Here is a 19303-nt window from a genome sequence, read left to right as displayed (position 1 = left end):
AACGTAGGGGTGCATGTGTCTTTTTAACTTTTTTTTTTTTAATTGGAGTATAGTTGCTTTACAATGTTGTGTTAGTTTCTGCTTTTCAAGTTAGTCTTTTAGTTTTCTTCAGGTTAATACCCAGAATTGGAATTGCTGGATCATATGGTAGTTCTATTTTTAATTTTTTGAGAAACCTCCATACTGTTTTCCACAGTGGCTGCACCGACAGAGCATGAGGATTCCTTTTTCTCCACATGCTCGCCAACACATTATTTCTCGTCTTTTTTATAATAGTCATTTTAACAGGTGTAAGGTGATAATTTCATTGTGGTTTTGATTTGCATTTCCATGATGATGAGTGACGCAGAGCATCTTTTCATGTTCCTGTTGGCCATCTATATGTCTTCTTTGGAAAAATGTCTATTCAGATCCTCTGCCCATTTTTTTAATCAGGTTGTTTGCGGGGTTTTACTATTGAATTATATGAGTTCTTGATATATTTGGGGTATTAACCCCTTATCAGGTATATGATTTGCAAATATTTTCTCCCACTCAGTAAGTTGCCTTTCATTTTGTTAATGGTTCCCTTTGCTGTGCAGAAGCTCTTTAGTTTGATGTATATCGTATATTTGACCCTTGTAAACCTCTTCGGTGAAAACAGTATGCCACAGTTTACACATTTCTTATTATAGGTAAGGTCACATAAGTCGTATGCTTAAAGAGGCACCTACTTGCATTTTCTGTTCATGTTATTTCCTCATTTTTGTTTTTTTTTTAATATAGATGTAAATAGTCATCACTTTATTATGAATAACATCTTTCAGGATACCGTGTTGAAAATATTTTATTTAAATTTTTTGAAGATTAAAAAATGCTGTTAAGTATATCAATAACTTGTTTTATGGTTTTGCAATTTTTATGCCACTTTAGGCATTCCCATTCTAAGATTATGTTAAAAATTCTCCCATGTTCTGGTATTTTTATGGCTTTCTTTACTATTAACATCTTTGATATCTCTGGGACTTACTGTGGTATAAATGAATGAGGCATTTAACTTAATTTTTTCCAGGTCTCCAGTTTTCTCCAAACCATTTACAGAATATTTCATTCTTTCCCACTGCTTACCTTTTTTATTTGACACTCAGGTCACAGAGCTTCTCCTCTCCCTGGGAATTGGGTACCAGCTTCCTTGGGAACCAGGTACTTTGTTCCACATTATCCCTTTCCACAACCCTTCTCTCACTGTCCCTGCCCCCTTCTAAGGCCTTCACACAAAGGGTCTCCTCTTGTCTGGAAGTCTCCTTCCCCACCCCCTTGACTTGCTAACTCCTTCTCATACTCAGATCTCAAGTTGTTGTTGTTTTTTTTTTTTTTTTTTTTTTTGGCTGCGCTGGGTCTTCGTAGCTGCGCGGTCTTTCTCTAGCTGCGGTGAGCGGGGGCTACTCTTCGTTGCAGTGCACGGTCTTATTGCCGTGGCTTCTCTTGTTGCAGAGCATGTGCTCTAGGCACACGGGCTTCAGTAGTTGTGGCACGCACGCTCTAGAGCGCAGGCTCAACAGTCGTGGCGCATGGGCTTAGCTGCTCTGCAGCATGTGGGATCTTCCCGGACCAAGGTTTGGACCCGTGTCCCCTGCATTGGCAGGCGGATTCTTAACCACTGTGCCACCAGGGAAGCCCCTCAGGTCTCGAGTTTAAATATCACTTCTCTAGGTTAGGTGCCAAGTTTTATATCCCCAAACAACTGCACACTTCCTCTCTGGTGCAGCTGTTCCCCACGATGACAAAGATCCAACCCATGTTGGACACTTCAGTATCCCTAGTGCCTACATCAGTACATAGTAGATAGAGCTTAATAAATATTTATTGAATTAATGCAATGTCTATTTTTCCCCTCTGATTGATTCTCCTCCTTATGCTGTGGTTGGGAGAATGAGGGGGAGCTGTGGTTCCATTACTGAATGCTGAGTCCAGCCACTTGACGCTTACAAGGCTCCCCAGGGCCTCCTACTAATAAGTGAGCACTCTAGGGGCCAGCCTGGCCCCTCCAGACATGTCGGGCTTTGACCCAGCAGATCCAGATTTGAAAGGTACGTACATATAGCTTTGGCCTTTGCTGTGGGACTCTGGGACTTATTAATCTTCAGAAAAAGAGTCATTATGTTAGGAGAGTTTCCTTGACCCAGTTTTTTTCCCCCTTATTTTACCACCTTGGATGTGAGGCGGTATGAACGCAGTTAGCACTCAGAGAGGCTGCCACTTGACACTTAGGATGTCACGTGATTAATTTTTCCCTTTTAACTTAGCCTTGGTACCTGCTGAAAAAATATTATCCTCATAAAATCCCAGATATTCTACTTGGTAATTTCTGTAGAACCAAATTCTGCTCTTGGGAACTCTAACACTTGCATTATCTAAGAAGTTAGAAGCAGAAATCAGCAGGGAAGAGAAAGAAGAAAATAACGTGAGAAAAAAATGCAGGTGATGGGCTTCCCTGGTGGCGCAGTGGTTGAGAGTCCGCCTGCCGATGCAGGGGACATGGGTTCGTGCCCCGGTCCGGGACGATCCCACATGCCGCGGAGCGGCTGGGCCCGTGAGCCATGGCCGCTGAGCCTGCGCTCCGCAACGGGAGAGGCCACAACGGTGAGAGGCCCACGTACCGCAAAAAAAAAAAAAGAAACCATCAACAAAATGAAAAGGCCACCTACTGAATGGGAGAAGATATTTGCAAACAATATCTGATAAGGGGTTACCATCCAAAATATACAAAGAACTCATACAACTCAATATCAAAATAAACAACCTGATTTTAAAATGGGCAGAGGATTTGAACAGACATTTTTCCAAAGAAGACATACACATCATAAAGGGCATACTTCACAGGTTTCATAATCAAGTTTTAAAATGTAATAAAAGCAAATCACAATCATAAAAAATAAAACACAAGTAATAAGTACATTGTAGAAAATTTAAAAATGCTATTTATTTGCCTTATTTACCAAATGGTTAGCTACAAAGATACAATTTTTGCCTTGGAGTTTAAGGCAGTTTCATTTCTTACCACAGTTACTTTTTCTGATGCTAGAATCTTCTGTGCTAGAATCTTCTGTGTCTTCTCTGTATTTAATTGATCATTTACGTTTTATGTTTGTCCACTTGGGAACCATACTTTCTTCATGATCACTGAAGCTCTGCCATATAAAATGTCATCGTCGTCATATGTTTGAGTAGTACCGATCCCGGTTTTGAAAGTCTCTATGAGCATATCTTGCATAGGTCTTATTATGAGGGATCCTTCCAAAAGGTTCATGGTCATTGAAACAAGATTCAAAAACTTCATCAACAGCCTTCTGAGCTACTTCTTTGCTGATGTTCCTAACAGCCAGGATAGAACGAATGGCTCTGTCTCGCACACACGTCTAAGGAGAAAAGTATGTGGCTTTAATTTTATTAATATATGAAAATTCTGTCATGAAATAGTAACATTTTATACAATGTGTGAACCACAGTCAAAATTAATTTCCTCTCATGTTATTTTATTAATTTCTGTCAGTCCAAAGAAGAAAGATTAAATTATGGAACGTGTTTAGCTCAACCTAAAATTATTTAGGTATAAGTAAGATCTCCTTCCCCTCCTCCCTTCTTCTCATCTTTCCTAATGATGATAATTTCTAGGCAGTATCTGCTAAACAATAACTCCAACTTTGCAAAATCATAAAAAAGTCTATAAGGTTCTGGTTGAGCTTTTTAATTTGAATAAATATGAAATATACTCCTGTTCCTCTCTCTCCCTTAGATTTTCAGGTGACCAATGCTAGATAACTTTTCCTTCGAGAGGGGCATCTCCCCTGGAGGCAACAGGAAACCACACATACATACACACAAAATTTGAAGGCATCCTAATTTTTCAGGGGGAAAAAAAAAACAACTTTTTTCTTGGGTACATACTGTACAAAAGCAGGGACTCTGTTCTCTAGGAGTCTTCTCCCACTACCTCCACGTATTTTCCATCCTATTGCTAGTTCTAGTCATTTTCTGCTGCTGCTACCCAAGTTAAAAAGAGGAGAGATTTCTCTTTCAAAGACTCTGGACTCCGGATGACATGCCTTAACTGCGTTAGCCTCTTCTCTGGGATGTTCTGATGTGCACCCTACTTCCACTGAGAGCCAGAACACACCACCCATTCGAAGGCTGCCTGAGCTGAATTCACCAGATAAGCAGGGATTGGAGGGCACGGAAGACATGCAGCACAGGTCAGTGGCACATCACTAAGCGGACTTGGCACAGGCTGAAAGCGTAACAGCCCTATCAGAGTAGGCACCCTTCCCAGGCCCCAGGTTTGCCGTCTAACTAACTCCCATTCACTGAGTTCAAAATTTCTCTTCGTAGTTCTCTGTGACCTTCTACCTTCCTCCCCAGAGTTGAGTTACTCTTTTCTCTGGAGAGCCAAGGGCCTTCCTGCTGTTGTTCCAAGCCTGTCCTTTTTGCATCTGGTTAAAACTGCTATCCTGACGCCCATGTACCTGACAAATTGGCCCAGTAACCTCTCCCCATAGAAGAGCTCTGACCAGCCTTTCTCCTAAATGTGGACACAGAGCCCCTTGGTTGCTACGGGCAGAACTGCTCACATTCTTTACCAGTCCATCAGTTCTAAACTTCCTCTCCCCATGCCCATCTATCGTGGACCTTAAAAGCTTTCTAGTACAGTAGAAACTAACACAACATTGTAAAACAACTATACCCCAATAAAAAAATATAAAGTGTTTCTTTTAGACAAAAACAACAAAAAAGCTTTCTAGCAGGATGGTCTTGCCTACAGTTTTCATTTTGTTTTGCTTACAAAATCTCTCAGCTCAGCTCATCATGATCAAGTGTGTGCTGATCCGAAGCTTTGCTGTCACATCATACAGCCTTTAAAGGTGTGCTAGGGACTTCCCTGGTGGTCCAGTGGTTAAGACTCTGTGCTCCTAGTGCCGGGGGCCCGGGTTCGATCCCTGGTCAGGGAACTAGATCCCACATGCCACAACTAAAGATCCCCCGTGCCCCAACTTGGACCCGGTGCAGCCAAATAAATAATTTAAAAAAAAAAAAAAAAGGTGTGCTAATACACAGTGCGCTGCAGTGCAGTCTCTGTGCTGACAGGTATTACTTTTGTGTCTAGAGAATACTGTGATGGTTTCAAAACACAAGTCCAGTACCGGTAGGATAAAAGTAAGACAGGCTGTGATTTCACTTCCGGTCCTTATCTACCCCCATCCAAAAGTATCCCACGTGTGAGACCGTAGCGCTTTTCACTGTGAAAATCTCTCACTTAGTCACACAGCTTGCCCATAATTATAAACTAGAACTGAATTCCATCTATTTGGCTTCAGGGACACACATTTTGTATTCTTTCATATAAGTAGTGCTTTCAAATTTCAAATACTAAATATACTTCTCACTTTTCTATTCATTATTTCCACTCATAGCACTCTTAACAGTAAATGATTTCATGTGTTAGTTTTTACCTGATGGTGTCGTTTTAATCCAAAATGTAACCTGAATATTTCATTTAAAAGTGAGCAGTCTCCACTAAGGTTAGCAGCTCGAACCTATCACAAAGACAGAAGGCAAACAAACAGAAAATAAGCACTCGTGCTCTATACCTTTATATCAGCTGATTTTTTTAATTGTAAAATATAAAATTGGTATATTTTTCTGAGAACAGAGTACCTGTAAGATTTTTTTTTTTTTTAACTCTATTGACTTAAGTTCTTAAGAAAAAGAGCAGATATACATGAGCTACACTAGGCAGCGCCAGATACAGTGGGCAATCACCTATTCAAAGGGAATTTTCAAAACTTTCCACCAGAGTCTTACAGACAGAACTAATTTCTTTTGGAACCAAAAGTCAAAGAGTTGGACCTCAAAGTTAAAGATTATGCTCTCTACAAAATACAAACACTTCTAGAAATTACCAAAAGGACTTCAAGAAAGCATTCTTCCAAAGATCTACAAACTGAGTTTCAGTATGAGCTTAAAACTGAATACATGAGTACCTAAGACACTTGAGGCACACAAACCTCCCAGCTCTCCTAGCCCAAACCACTGAAACTCTCTCGGACCCTCCCTTAAACCCGTGTAAGTTCATGCCCTTCCTCCAGGGTCTTGATGGGCCTATGAAAAATTAAGTGGTACAGAGAATCAAGAACATTCCAAACTGGGCATGCTATGAACATGACAGCCTGAAGTTATTATGTATTTTCTATATCTTTAAGGTAAAAAGCAGCTTTAATAGGTGAAAAAGTCATGGAATTACCCACATGGATTCTACAGCCAACCTGGCCACGTTTTTGCTCATTCACTGCAATCAGAATGGCCCACTTCTTGTTACTTCTATAATAACATGGCTTCATTCCTCTGAGGAGCTCAAAGCACTTAACACACTTTAACTAGCTAACAGGCATTAATTCTCATAACACCCAAGAGAGAGAAATATTTAAAAGCTCAGATTTCGGTCTTCTTTCCAAATAATATGAGTTATAATCAGATGCAGTGAGGCTACTTATTAATTTCAAGGGAAAGAGAAAATAATCTAAGTTATAAAGTATAAGCTTGAAATTTATATTAGTTTTCTTTAGCTTCTCAGCACACTGCACTCTTCAATTAATGAAATGCAAGTATGAAATACAAATGTCTTTCTAGGAGCATATATATGTGTGTATTTCTGACAGCAATCCAAAATGCTTAATAATAAATATCTTCCTATGTTGTATTTTTGAAACGAACTGTTTTACTCTAGGGAAAGCTAGGAACTTTACCTATGGAAGGCAGCACAGCAAACCACTCAAGAACCTTGGTTGTAATCCTGCCTCTGCCACTTACTATGTATGGTATCTGAACAACTGCCTCACTTTTCACAGAAATAAAATGGGGATAACAGTATCTACCTCAATGGGCTGTTGTGAATATTAAATAAGAGTCCACAGGGCTTCCCTGGTGGCACAGTGGTTGAGAGTCCACCTGCCGATGCAGGGGACACGGGTTCGTGCCCCGGTCCGGGAAGATCCCACATGCCGTGGAGTGGCTGGGCCCGTAAGCCATGGCCGCTGAGCCTGCGCGTCCGGAGCCTGTGCTCCGCAACGGGAGAGGCCACAACAGTGAGAGGCCCGCGTACCCCCCAAAAAAAAAAAAAAAAAGGTCCACAAACAGCACAGGGTTAGGGTTTGGCACACAGCCCCTCAGTAAATGTTAACTGTAAAGTTTTTGTATTATATAGTTTATTCCATAGGAAAAATAGCTTATTATTAAAAGTCATCACTATTATTAGGATTTAAAGGTTATATTTAAGACAATTCTAAAAAGATACTTAAAAATGTCTACCTGCTGTATCTAAAAGTATTGTATTCAATAGTTAAAAATGTAAACTGAAGACTAATGTGGAATTATGACAAGAAAAGGAATACGTTTAAATAAATCATCCTTGAATAAAATGTTCAAACGCACAACAGTGTCCTTGGGGAAGAAGTACCTTCTACAATAAAACTTACCTCAGAGCAAGCCAAGTGCCTGACGTTGGTGAACCAGTCGACATGAGCTCGACAATGATCGAATGCGTGAATGAGCTCATGGGTGACCACTCTGTTCATATGCGCCTGATTACAGATATTATTCTGGCACAAAACAATCTAAGAAGCACCAAAATGAGGAGAGTTCGGTTATTTCTAAGATCTACTCTCACTTCGCAGATTCCATCTTCTCTCTCACCTGAGTGGGCTCAACTGCCTGGAAAGCCTCACCCACTCTATCCACCCAACACCCACCCCTCCATCAAGGCTCGGTCTTCATACATTCTCCATGAAGCTTTCCCAATGGCTAACTTCTCCCTTCTCCTCTCTCTGGACTACATAGCACTTAGTTTAAGGACATTTATTCACACACCACCCTCACTGGGTTGACTGTACCAGCCATCTTAGACTCCACAGTCTTGTATTAAGAGTGGACTCTGGAATGAAGCAGGGAGATTCAAATTCCAGCCCCACTCCTTACTAAGTCAGTGACCTTGGGCAAGTTTCTTAAGCTTTCTGTGCCGCAGTTTCCTCAACTATAAAAAAGGAGATGACTTAGAGTACCTACCTCTTAGAATTGTGAGAATTAAATGAGAATATGTGTAAAATGTTTCTTATCAAGTTTCTCAATAAGCAATGAATCAACAATGAATGACCACACTGTCCCATCCTACTAGAATTGCCAGGAAAAGTCCTCAGAAAGAGCTTCAGAAAGAAGTGCAAAAAGCCAGCAGCACACTGAGCAGGACCCTATAAGAATAATAAAGACGTGCGGGCTCCTAATAATAATAGTCCCCACTTACTGTGTACTTACTGTGTGCCAGACACTGGGACATGTCCCAGGTATTTTATATACATTCATTCAACATTCATTTATTCAACTAATATTTATCAAGACCTACTAGAGATTTATAATCTACTAATGGAGATAGAAATTAATCAAGTATTTACCAAAATGTTTAAACACATGCAGTGACAGTTGTCATGAAGAAAAACCCAGGTTGTCACGAGTACATACAATGAGAGTGCCTGACCTGGTCTGCAGGGTTGGGAAAGGCTTTTCTGCAGAAGGAATGTTTAAACTGGGATCTAATGGATGAACAGGAGTTAAATTCGAGGAGAGGGGAAGGGAGCATTCCAGACAGAGAACAACATAGGCAAAGGGTAGGGGGAGGGTTGAAGGAAAAGAATGTTGGAGAAGCTGACGGCGGCAGGCCTGTAGTACCAAGCACAGAGTTGGAGGTGGCAGGCATGAGATAGGGCTGGTGAGGTCGGCAGGGGCCAAATCACTCTTTATCCTGACAACAGTGGGAAGTCACTGAAAGGGAGTAGTGAAACGGGGGGTGTTTTATTTTGTTTTTATCCTTTTGACCACAGTTGGAAAAATAAACAAAAGATGATCAAAACTGGATACACAGAGACTAGTTGAAGGCAAATGAAGTATTCTAGGCAAGAGATAATAGTTCCAGAGCTAGGATGGTGGGGGCCTAAAAAGGTATTTAGGAGGGAGACTGGACAAAATTTGGTGTCGGACAGAATATGGGAAGGGAATCAGAGGTATCAAGGATGATCCCTAAATTTCTGGCATGGGTAATAGGACGGATGGTGGTACCGTTCACCGAGATATGCAAAACTAAAAGACCAGGATGGGTGGGGATGGAGGATCGTAAAAATCAATTTGAACTTGGACATGTCACGTCTGAGGTGCCTTTAGGACACCCAAGTGTAGGTGTTCAGTGAACACTTGGCGATATGGATGTGGAGTTCAAGAGAAAGCTCTGACCCAGCAAAGTAAATGAGATCCCCTCGGTAGAATGCAGAGTAGAAAAGAAGGGGCTCTAACACCAAGGATTAAGGGACTTCATTTAAGGGCTGGTAGAGGAAGCTAAGTTAGCAAAGGAGCAACCACAAGAGTGTGGCAGACTGGAAACCATGGCAAGAAAGTGGCATTAGCTGTTAACGTCAAGTGTGTGCATGTGATAGGACCTCCACTCTAGCCAGATACCTTGGAATAACTCTTGCCCACGAGCACTGGGAGAGAAGGTGAAGAACATTCACAGCAGCATTGTTTATAATAATAATAAAGTGGGAAACAATCGATACTCGATAGGGTGAACGCTAGTACAGACATATAATGGAATAATATACAACACAAACTAAATTAACCAGAGGTGCACACAACAACACAGAAGAATCTCACGATGTTGAACGAAAGAATTAAGTTACAAAGACTGTATGATTTCATAAAATGACAAAGTATTACACATGACCCCAAGTATAAAGCTTAAAAGGAGGAAACTAAACACATTGTTGGACTGTACACATAGATGGCAAAACCATTCAGACAAGCAGGGAATGGTTATCACGGAAGTCAGAATAAGGAAGGGAGGGGGTTGTAACCCAAGAGGGGCACACAGGCTTCTGAAGTCCTGGCAGTGTTTTATTTCTCAAATCTGGGTGGTGGTTATATAGATGTTCATTTTACTATTATGACTGAAAGTGTACACACAGGTATTTTACTCTTCTATATGAATGAGATACTTCACAACAAAAATTTTAATTAAAAAAAAAAAAAAGAGTGCCCAACTGTGTATAACACTGCTGAGAAATAAGATGAAGATTCAAAACGTGCACTCTAACCCCCAAAGAGGATGAACTTACCAAGACCCATCTTGGGAGCTACAGGTGTTGGCAATTATCAATTTACAAATGAGGAAACTGAGAATAAAACGAATAACTTGCCCAAGCCCCACAGCTAATAAGCAGGGGAACTAGGATTTGAACTCAAAGTCTATGTGACTCCAAAACTCAGACACCTCACCCCTCTGCTATGTTGCTCTTTCCCATGATTACCATGAAACAGCTATAAATAACTCAAATACATATAAAATTCCCTAGCAGGAAACAATTAAATGTACTTCAATGTGTCATATATTCATGATGGAAACAGTGACTTACAACACTTTTATCTACCCTCATATCACATGACACATCCATCTACCACCTCAAGACTGTCAAAACCCCCCATTGACTTAAAACTTGTAACATTTATTGACTTAAGTGCTCTGCTTACTATGATAAGTAGTTTACAAGAGAAATCGCATTTAATTCTCATAACCATTCTATAAGATAAATACAATCATTACCCATATTTTACAGGTGAGAAAACTCACTCTCCTCGTCAAAAATTCTCAAAGATCTATCACTTCTCACCGTGTAAAGGTGAAACTCTATCTTGGCATTCAAAGCCTCCCACCATATAGCCTATCTTTCTTTCCAATCCTATTTCTCCTCATTCCCCATGCATTCCTGCCCTCCAGCTGAACTAGACAACATGCCATTCCCCAAATACACCTTGTGCTTTCTCAACACGTCACCTTTGCTCGTGCTCCCCCTGCTTTTGGCAACAGTCTTTGTCTTCTTTGCCCCTGAAGAGCCTTTACATCCTCTAGCTGACTCTGCTGGCATCTTTCAGTCAATCACATCACTGTCCCATTGTGGTAACCACACCCACCTCAAAGAGTTTAACCCGCCTCAAATTTTATCATTGTCTCTGCGTTCCTGTCTTGTCTCCCCTGTGAGAAGTAAGGACCTTAAGAGTAAGGACCACAGTTAACTCATTTTTTGAATTCTACACAAAGTCTACCAAATGGAATGCCCAGCACATAGAAGGCAATCAGCAAACATCAGGAGAGAGAACTGGAGGAAAGAGGACAGCTTGGTAGACCGCCTACCTGAGACACTGAAGCATCAAAACCTCCACTGACATTTCCATTACAATCTTCACAAGAAAAGTGTCTTTCTCTGTTAACAGCGCTGGAAGGTAAGAATGGATTAAAAAGACAACGTCCAGAAGTAGTGTGCGTGGGGCACAGGGGAAACAGCCCTGGGCCAGGAGACCCAGATGACACATCTCTCCATCACTATCACACAGGACACCTTGGGAAAGCAACTCAACACCAGGACTCAGTTCTCTCATCTGTAAATAAGGAAACTGTCTCTGCAAAATCTATCCCAGTTCAAATTCTATGCTATGATTCCATAAAGAATTTGATCAACTCATTAAGACCATATTGGAAATATGCTGGAGTTTCTGCCCTTGGGCCAGCATGTTAAGAAGTGGACCTCAGAAATCACTTCTTCCGATCTCCTCAAAGTTTAACAACACCTGGAAGGCTTCTACGTGCATAACAAGCTGAGATTTCTTCTCCGTTAAGGAGAATGCTGGGACTGGCATAGTGGAAAAACCAGGTTTGGTGATTACTTACAAGTAAGATTTTAAGTATCGTCTTTACTAAATACCTGAGGTGAACAGCAGAGCCAGAGATGTGGAGTTAGGGCTGAAGAGGTCCAGAGAGAACACGGCCTGCCTGGGGAGAGTGCAGCCAACCACCACCACCTACCATATGGAAAGGGCTTTGTGGCCTGAAGTGAAATATCTGAAGTACTTCCAGTTTGGGTGGGGATTTTTTGTTTTCAGCAGCCAGAATACAGAGCAGCACTTCAAAAAGATTCACTTACCAACCCGAATGCTTCATGGCATCAAGCAGCAGTTTAACATATGGATCTAGAAAGATATTGATTCAGTTACATATGGTAATTGGAAAAAAAGAGCACCAATTAAATGATCCAAATAGCAGTGTAAGATATTATCAAACAAAACCTCACAAATCTTAGCAAAGTAATACCATCTTAAAAATGATAAAAAAATGAATATAAAAAAGATAAGCTTAAATTAACATAAAAGCAAGTCTTTAATGAAATGAAACACTGATAGAAATACCAAAATGGGTAGTACCAAACATCTTAGATAACATCAAATATGCTTTTCAGTTAAATGATCGAACACAATGTATTAAAATATATACCAAGGGGCTTCCCTGGTGGCGCAGTGGTTGAGAATCCACCTGCCAATGCAGGGGACACGGGTTCGAGCCCTGGTCCGGGAAGATCCCACATGATGCGGAGCATCTAAGCCTGTGCGCCACAACTACTGAGCCTGTGCTCTAGAGCCCGAGAGACACAACTACTGAGCCACATGCCACAACTACTGAAGCCCGCACGCCTAGAGCCCGTGCTCTGCGATGAGAAGTCACCGCAATGAGAAGCCCACGCACCGCAACGAACAGTAGCCCCTGCTTACTGCAACTAGAGAAAGCCTGCATGCAGCAACGAAGACCCAACATAGCCAAAAATAAATAAATAAAATAAATAAATTTATTTTTAAAATAAATTAATTAAAAAATATATACACACACACACACACACACCCCCCCCCAAAAGACTGAGAAAATTTGGGACCAATATCCATAGAAACAAATAGCAGCATAGTATCCAGGTTAGAGGAAGGCAGTAGGTAGCCCCACTATTGTCTGTCCTGGTCTGTGAATAGTGTCCCATTCTGAGTACCATACTCTAAACAGGACCTGCCAACCGAAGCTGTTCTATGGGAGAAAGTGACTAGAACAGTGCAGGACTACTTTCCACAGGAAGCAAGAAAGGGATCTGTAGATTTGAAAAAGAGAAAAAAGGCTTAACTAGGGCCACAGTAGCTTCAAGTACCTGAAGGGGTGCCATCATGTGGGAATAAATTCAGCCAACATTTCTTCAGAGGGCAGCACAAGGACCAAAGGGCAGAAGTTACAAAGGGCACATTTCAACTCAGTATAAGAAAGGATTTTTCCAACAATCAAAGCTGTCGATACAAGAGCCCAATAGCCTCAAAGGGCCTCAAAGATAATCTGTTCCAGCAGAGGTCTATAAACACGCTGGTCAACTGATGGCACAGAGGTTTCCGGTCAGTGATGGGGGTTGGAAAGGCCTAGATGACTCCTGAGGCCCCCCCACTTCTAAGAATCTATGAGGGACTTCCCTGGTGGCACAGTGGTTGAGAATCCGCCTACCAATGCAGGGGACACGGGTTCGATCCCTGGTCCGGGAAGATACCACATGCCGCAGAGCAACTAAGCCCGTGCACCAAAACTACTGAGCTCTGTGCTGCAACTACTGAAGCCTGCGCGCCTAGAACCCATGCTCTGCAACAAGAGAAGCCACCACAACGAGCTCAAGCACTGCAACAAAGAGTAGCCCCTGCTCGCCACAACTAGAGAATGCCCGCACAAAGCAACGAAGACCCAATGCAGCCCAAAATAAATAAAATTTTAAAAAAAAACTTTATAAAAAAAAGTGGGGGGCGGAGTCAAGACAGCATACTAGGAGGATGCAGAATGCGCTCTTCCTCACAACTAGGGCACCTACCAGGCACCAGTGGGGGACCACAGACACCTAAGGGGATGGGAGGGACCCCCAGCAACTGGGTAGGACGTGGGGCATTGGGGGAGCGAAGGGGGAGGAGAAGCGGAGGCCGGACAAGACTGGCGCCCCTGAGGGGCGGCTGGGGGAGGGCAAGGGATTCCCACGGCCGAAGGGGGAAATTGGGGAACCACTGGGAGGGCAGAGTATCAAAAGGGAGAGTTGCCATGCTTCCCCTGCCCACTTGGGCCCCCAGGAACCTGCTGAGATCCCAGGCCTGATCCTCTGCCCACCTAGGCCCCCTCCAGCCACACGGGTCCTGAGGGAGTGGGAGGGAGGGAAGGGGGAGCAGAAGTAAAGGCCGGACCTCCGGGACCAGCACCCCAGAGGGGTGGCTGGGGGAGGGGAGGAGTTCCTACACCCAGCGGGACCCCCCCAAGTTAGGTGTCCAGTGGCGATGGGGGAGACCCTGTGGGAGACGGTGGGGGAGGGGCACGAAGGAATGGGGCCAGTGCCTTCCCTGTCCACTTAGGCACCGGGAGGCCTAATTCTCTGCCATTGGAGCCTCCCTTGTGCCCCACAGAGCCCAAGGCCCACCCCTCTAACCACACCCAGGGCCCCACCTCTACACTCGGAGACACCCTCTGAGACTCCCTCCAACGCAATGGACCTAAACCCCACCCACACACCCTCACTCGGCGCCCTACCTCCAAACTCCGGAACTCCACACTCCAGAGGCCATCCTTTTGACGTGCTGCCTCTCCCCTTCCGTGGGCAGGTCCTAAGCAGAGGCCCCACACCATGCTCAAACATCACCCCCAACCTGCCTAGGTCCTGCCCCACCCTAAACCCCACCCCTGCCTGAGTTCCGCCCCTGTCTAAGTTTCACCCCCATAGCCAAGGCCTTTTTTTTTTTCCACTTTTACATTAGGGTTCTGTGTTACCTCGTTGATTCACTGTTGTTCATTCTTTTATATTTTTATTTTTTCTAATCTTTTATTTTTCTAATTTTATTTTATTCTTTATACTTTGTTATTGTTCTCTTCTTTTGGCTTGTTCACCCCCCCCTTTTTTTTTCTTTTTTCTCTTGTGGTTTTATTTTACCCTGTTGCAGTTGTTTCAATTATAGTTTTATTTTTCCTAATATATTTTTTTATCTTTCTAATTTTATTTTGTTTTTTATTCTTTGATATTGTACTGTTCCTTTTTTCTTTCTTTCTTCCCTTTTTTTTTTCTTTTCTTAATGCACCACAAAGCTTGTGGGGTCTTGGATCCCAGGTGGGAGATCGGGCCAAGCTCCTGTGGTGGGAGCTCTGAGTCCAAACCGCTGGACTAACAGAGAACCTCAGACCCCAGGGAATATCAACCAGAGTGAGGCCTCCTGGAGGTCCTCATCTCAGCACCAAGACCCAGCTCTATCCAACTGCCTGCAAACTCCAGTGCTGGAGGCCTGAGGCCAAACAACCAGTAAGACAAGAAGACAGCACCACCCATTAAAAAAAAAAAAAAAAATGAAACGACAAAAAATTGTTACAGAGGAAGGAGCAAGATAAAAAACCTACAAGACCAAATAAAGGAAGATGAAATAGACAAACTACCTGAAAAACAATTCAGAGTAATGAGAGTAACGATGATCCAAAATCTCAGAAACGGAATGGAGAAAACACAAGAAACATTCACAAGGATCTAGAAGAACTAAAGGGCAAACACACAGTGATGAGCAGCACAACTACTGAAATTAAAAATACTCTGGAAGGAGTCAATAACAGAATAACTGAGGCAGAAGAACAGATAAGTGAGCTGGAAGATACAATGGTGGAAATAACTGCCAGGGAGCAGAATAAAGAAAAAAGAAGGAAAAGAATTGAGGACAGTCTCAGAGACTCTGGGACAACACTAAACACACCAACATTCGAATTATAGGGCTCCCAGAAGAAGAAGAGAACAAGAAAGGGTCTGAGAAAATATTTGAAGAGATTATAGTTGAAAACTTCCCTAACATGGGAAACGTAATAGTCAATCAAGTCCAGGAAGTGCAGAGAGTCCCATACAGGATCAACCCAGAGAGAAACATGCTGAGACACATATTAATCAACCTATCAAAAATTAAATACAAAGAAAAAATATTAAAAGCAGCAAGGGAAAAGCAACAAATAACATACAAGGGAATCCCCATAAGGTTAACAGCTGATTTTTCAGCAGAAACTCTGCAAGCCACAAGGGAGTGGCAGGACATATTTAAAGTGCTGAAAGGGAAAAACCTACAACCAAGATTACTCTACCCAACAAGCAACTCATTCAGATTCAATGGAGAAATTAAAACCTTTACAGATAAGCAAAAGTTAAGAGAATTCAGCACCACCAAACTAAAAATGCTAAAGGAACTTCTCTAGGCAGGAAACACAAGAGAAGGAAAAGACCCACAAAAACAAACCCAAAACAATTAAGAAAATGTTAATAGGAACATACATATCGATAATTACATTAAATGTAAATGCTTAAATGCCCCAACCAAAAGACACAGACTGGCTGAATGGATACAAAAAAAGACCTGTACATATGCTGTCTACAAGAGACCCACTTCAGACCTAGGGACACATACAGACTGAAGGTGAGGGGATGGAAAAAGATATTCCATGCAAATGGAAATCAAAAGAAAGCTGGAGTAGCAATATTCATATGAGATAAAATAGACTTTAAAATAAAGACTATTACAAGAGACAAGGAAGGACACTACATAATGATCAAAGGGATCAATCCAAGAAGAAGATAAAAGAATTATAAATATATATGCACCCAACATAGGAGCACCTCAATACATAAGCCAACTGCTAACAGCTATAAAAGAGGAAATCGACAGTAACACAATAATAGTGGGGGACTTTAACACCTCACTTACACCAATGGACGGATCATCCAAACAGAATATTAATAAGGAAACACAAGCTTTAAATGACACAATAGACCAGATAGATTTAATTGATATTTATAGGACATTCCATCCAAAAAGAGCAGATTACACTTTCTTCTCAAGTGCACACGGAACATTCTCCAGGATAGATCACATCTTGGGTCACAAATCAAGCCTTGGTAAATTTAAGAAAACTGAAATCATATCAAGCATCTTTTCCGACCACGGTGCTATGAAATTAGAAATCAACAATTACAGGGAAAAAAACGTAAAAAACACAAACACATGGAGGCTAAACAATACGTTACTAAATAACCAAGAGATCACCGAAGAAATCAAAGAGGAAATCAAAAAATACCTAGAGACAAATTACAACGAAAACATGGCGATCCAAAACCTATGGAATGCAGCAAAAGCAGTTCTAAGAGGGAAGTTTATAGCAATACAAACCTACCTCAAGAAACAAGAAAAATCTCAAATAAACAATCTAAACTTACACCTAAAGCAATTAGAGAAAGAACAACAACAACAAAAAAAACCCAAAGTTAGCAGAAGGAAAGAAATCATAAAGATCAGCTCAGAAATAAATGGAAAAGAAATGAAGGAAACAATAGCAAAGATCAATAAAACTAAAAGCTGGCTCTTTGAGAAGATAAACAAAATTGATAAACCATCAGCCAGACTCATCAAGAAAAACAGGGAGAAGACTCAAATCAACAGAATTAGAAATGAAAAAGGAGAAGTAACAACTGACACTGCAGAAATACAAAGGATCATGAGAGATTAGTACAAGCAACTATATGCCAATAAAATGGACAACCTGGAAGAAATGGACAAATTCTTAGAAGAGCACAATCTTCTGAGACTGAATCAGGAAGAAATAGAAAATATAAACAGACCAATCACAAGCACCGAAATTGAAAGTGTGATTAAAAATCTTCCAACAAACAAGCCCAGGACCAGATGGCTTCACTGGCAAATTCTATCAAACATTTAGACAAGAGCTAGCACCTAATCCTTCTCAAACTCTTCCAAAATATAGCAGAGGGAGGAACACTCCCAAACTCATTCTACGAGGCCACCACCACCCTGATACCAAAACCAGACAAAGATGTCACAAAAAAGAAAACTACAGGCCAATATCTCTGAAGTACTTAGATGCAAAAGTCCTCAACAAAATACTAGCAAACAGAATCCAACAGCACATTAAAAGGATCATACACCATGATCAAGTGGGGTTTATCCCAGGAATGCAAGGATTCTTCAATATATGCAAATCAATCAATGTGATACATCATACTAACAAACTGAAGGATAAAAACCATATGATAATCTCAATAGATGCAGAAAAAGCTTTCGACAAGATTGAACACCCATTTATGATAAAAACTCTCCAGAAAGTAGGCATAGCAGGAACCTATGTCAACATAATAAAGGCTATATGACAAACCCACAGCCAACATCGTCCTCAATGGTGAAACACTGAAACCATTTCCTCTAAGATCAGGAACAAGACAAGGTTGCCCACTCTCACCACTATTATTCAACATAGTTTTAGAAGTTTTAGCCACAGCAGTCAGCGAAGAAAAAGAAATAAAACGAATCTAAATCAGAAAAGAAGTCATCTGTTTGCAGATGACATGATACTATACCTAGAGAATCCTAAAGATGCTACCAGAAAACTACTAGACCTAATCAACGAATCTGGTAAAGTAACGGTACAAAATTAATGGACAGAAATCTCTTGCATTCCTATACACTAATGATGAGAAATCTGAATAAGAAATTAAGGAAACACTCCCATTTACCACTGCAACAAAAAGAATAAAATACTTAGGAATAAACCTACCTAAGGAGACAAAAGACCTGTATGCAGAAAACGATAAGACACTGATGAAAGAAATTAAAGATGATACAAACAGATGGAGAGATATACTATGTTCTTGGATTGGAAGAATCAACATTGTGAAGATGACTATACTACCCAAAGCAATCTACAGATTCAATGCAATCCCTATCAAACTACCAATGGCATTTTTCACAGAACTAGAACAAAAAAATACACAATTTGTATAGAAACACAAAAGACCCCAAATAGCCAAAGCAATCTTGAGAAAGAAAAACAGCTGGAGGAATCAGGCTCCCTGACTTCAGACTATATTACAAAGCTACATTAATCAAGACAGTATGGTACTGGCACAAAACCAGAAATATAGATCAAAGGAACAGGATAGAAAGCTCAGAGATAAACCCACTCACATATGGTCACCTTACCTTTGATAAAGGAGGCAAGAATATACAATGGAGAAAAGACAGCCTCTTCAATAAGTGATGCTGGGAAAACTAGACAGCTACATGTAAAAGAATGATATTAGAACACTTCCTAACACCATACACAAAAATAAACTCAAAATGGATTACAGACCTAAATGTAAGGCCAGATACTATCAAACTCTTAGAGAAAAACATAAGCAGAACACTCCATGACATAAATCACATCAAGATCCTTTTTGACCCACCTCCTAGAGAAATGGAAATAAAAACAAAAATAGGGGCTTCCTTGGTGGCGCAGTGGTTGAGAATCTGCCTGCTAATGCAGGGGACAGGGGTTCGA

The 19303-nt window shown here is 41.3% G+C and overlaps 1 protein-coding gene across 14 annotated transcripts in view; it reads right to left on the bottom strand.

Annotated features, from left to right (window-relative positions):
- Positions 1-2937: 2937 nt before the first annotated feature.
- The window catches only part of ATP23 (ATP23 metallopeptidase and ATP synthase assembly factor homolog), a 92766-nt gene continuing 76400 nt past the window's right edge, over positions 2938-19303 (bottom strand). For 9 of the 14 annotated variants that reach the window (XM_067697174.1, XM_067697175.1, XM_067697177.1 and 6 more), the window contains 5 exons: positions 12048-12093; positions 11261-11342; positions 7509-7646; positions 5487-5570; positions 2938-3398 (listed from right to left, as the gene is read on the bottom strand). In XM_067697174.1, coding sequence (XP_067553275.1) covers positions 3195-3398; positions 5487-5570; positions 7509-7646; positions 11261-11342; positions 12048-12064 — 525 coding nt within the window. In that variant the 5' untranslated portion in view covers positions 12065-12093 and the 3' untranslated portion in view covers positions 2938-3194. Of the gene's footprint in view, positions 3399-5486; positions 5571-7508; positions 7647-8094; positions 8218-11260; positions 11343-12047; positions 12094-14485; positions 14560-19303 lie in introns of those variants that run through there. The other 5 variants (XM_067697166.1, XM_067697167.1, XM_067697168.1 and 2 more) reach the window with 3 other exon arrangements.

Source organism: Pseudorca crassidens, chromosome 11, assembly GCF_039906515.1.
Source record: "Pseudorca crassidens isolate mPseCra1 chromosome 11, mPseCra1.hap1, whole genome shotgun sequence".
Lineage (NCBI taxonomy): Eukaryota > Metazoa > Chordata > Mammalia > Artiodactyla > Delphinidae > Pseudorca > Pseudorca crassidens.
This window is presented reverse-complemented; position numbering and strand designations above follow the sequence as displayed.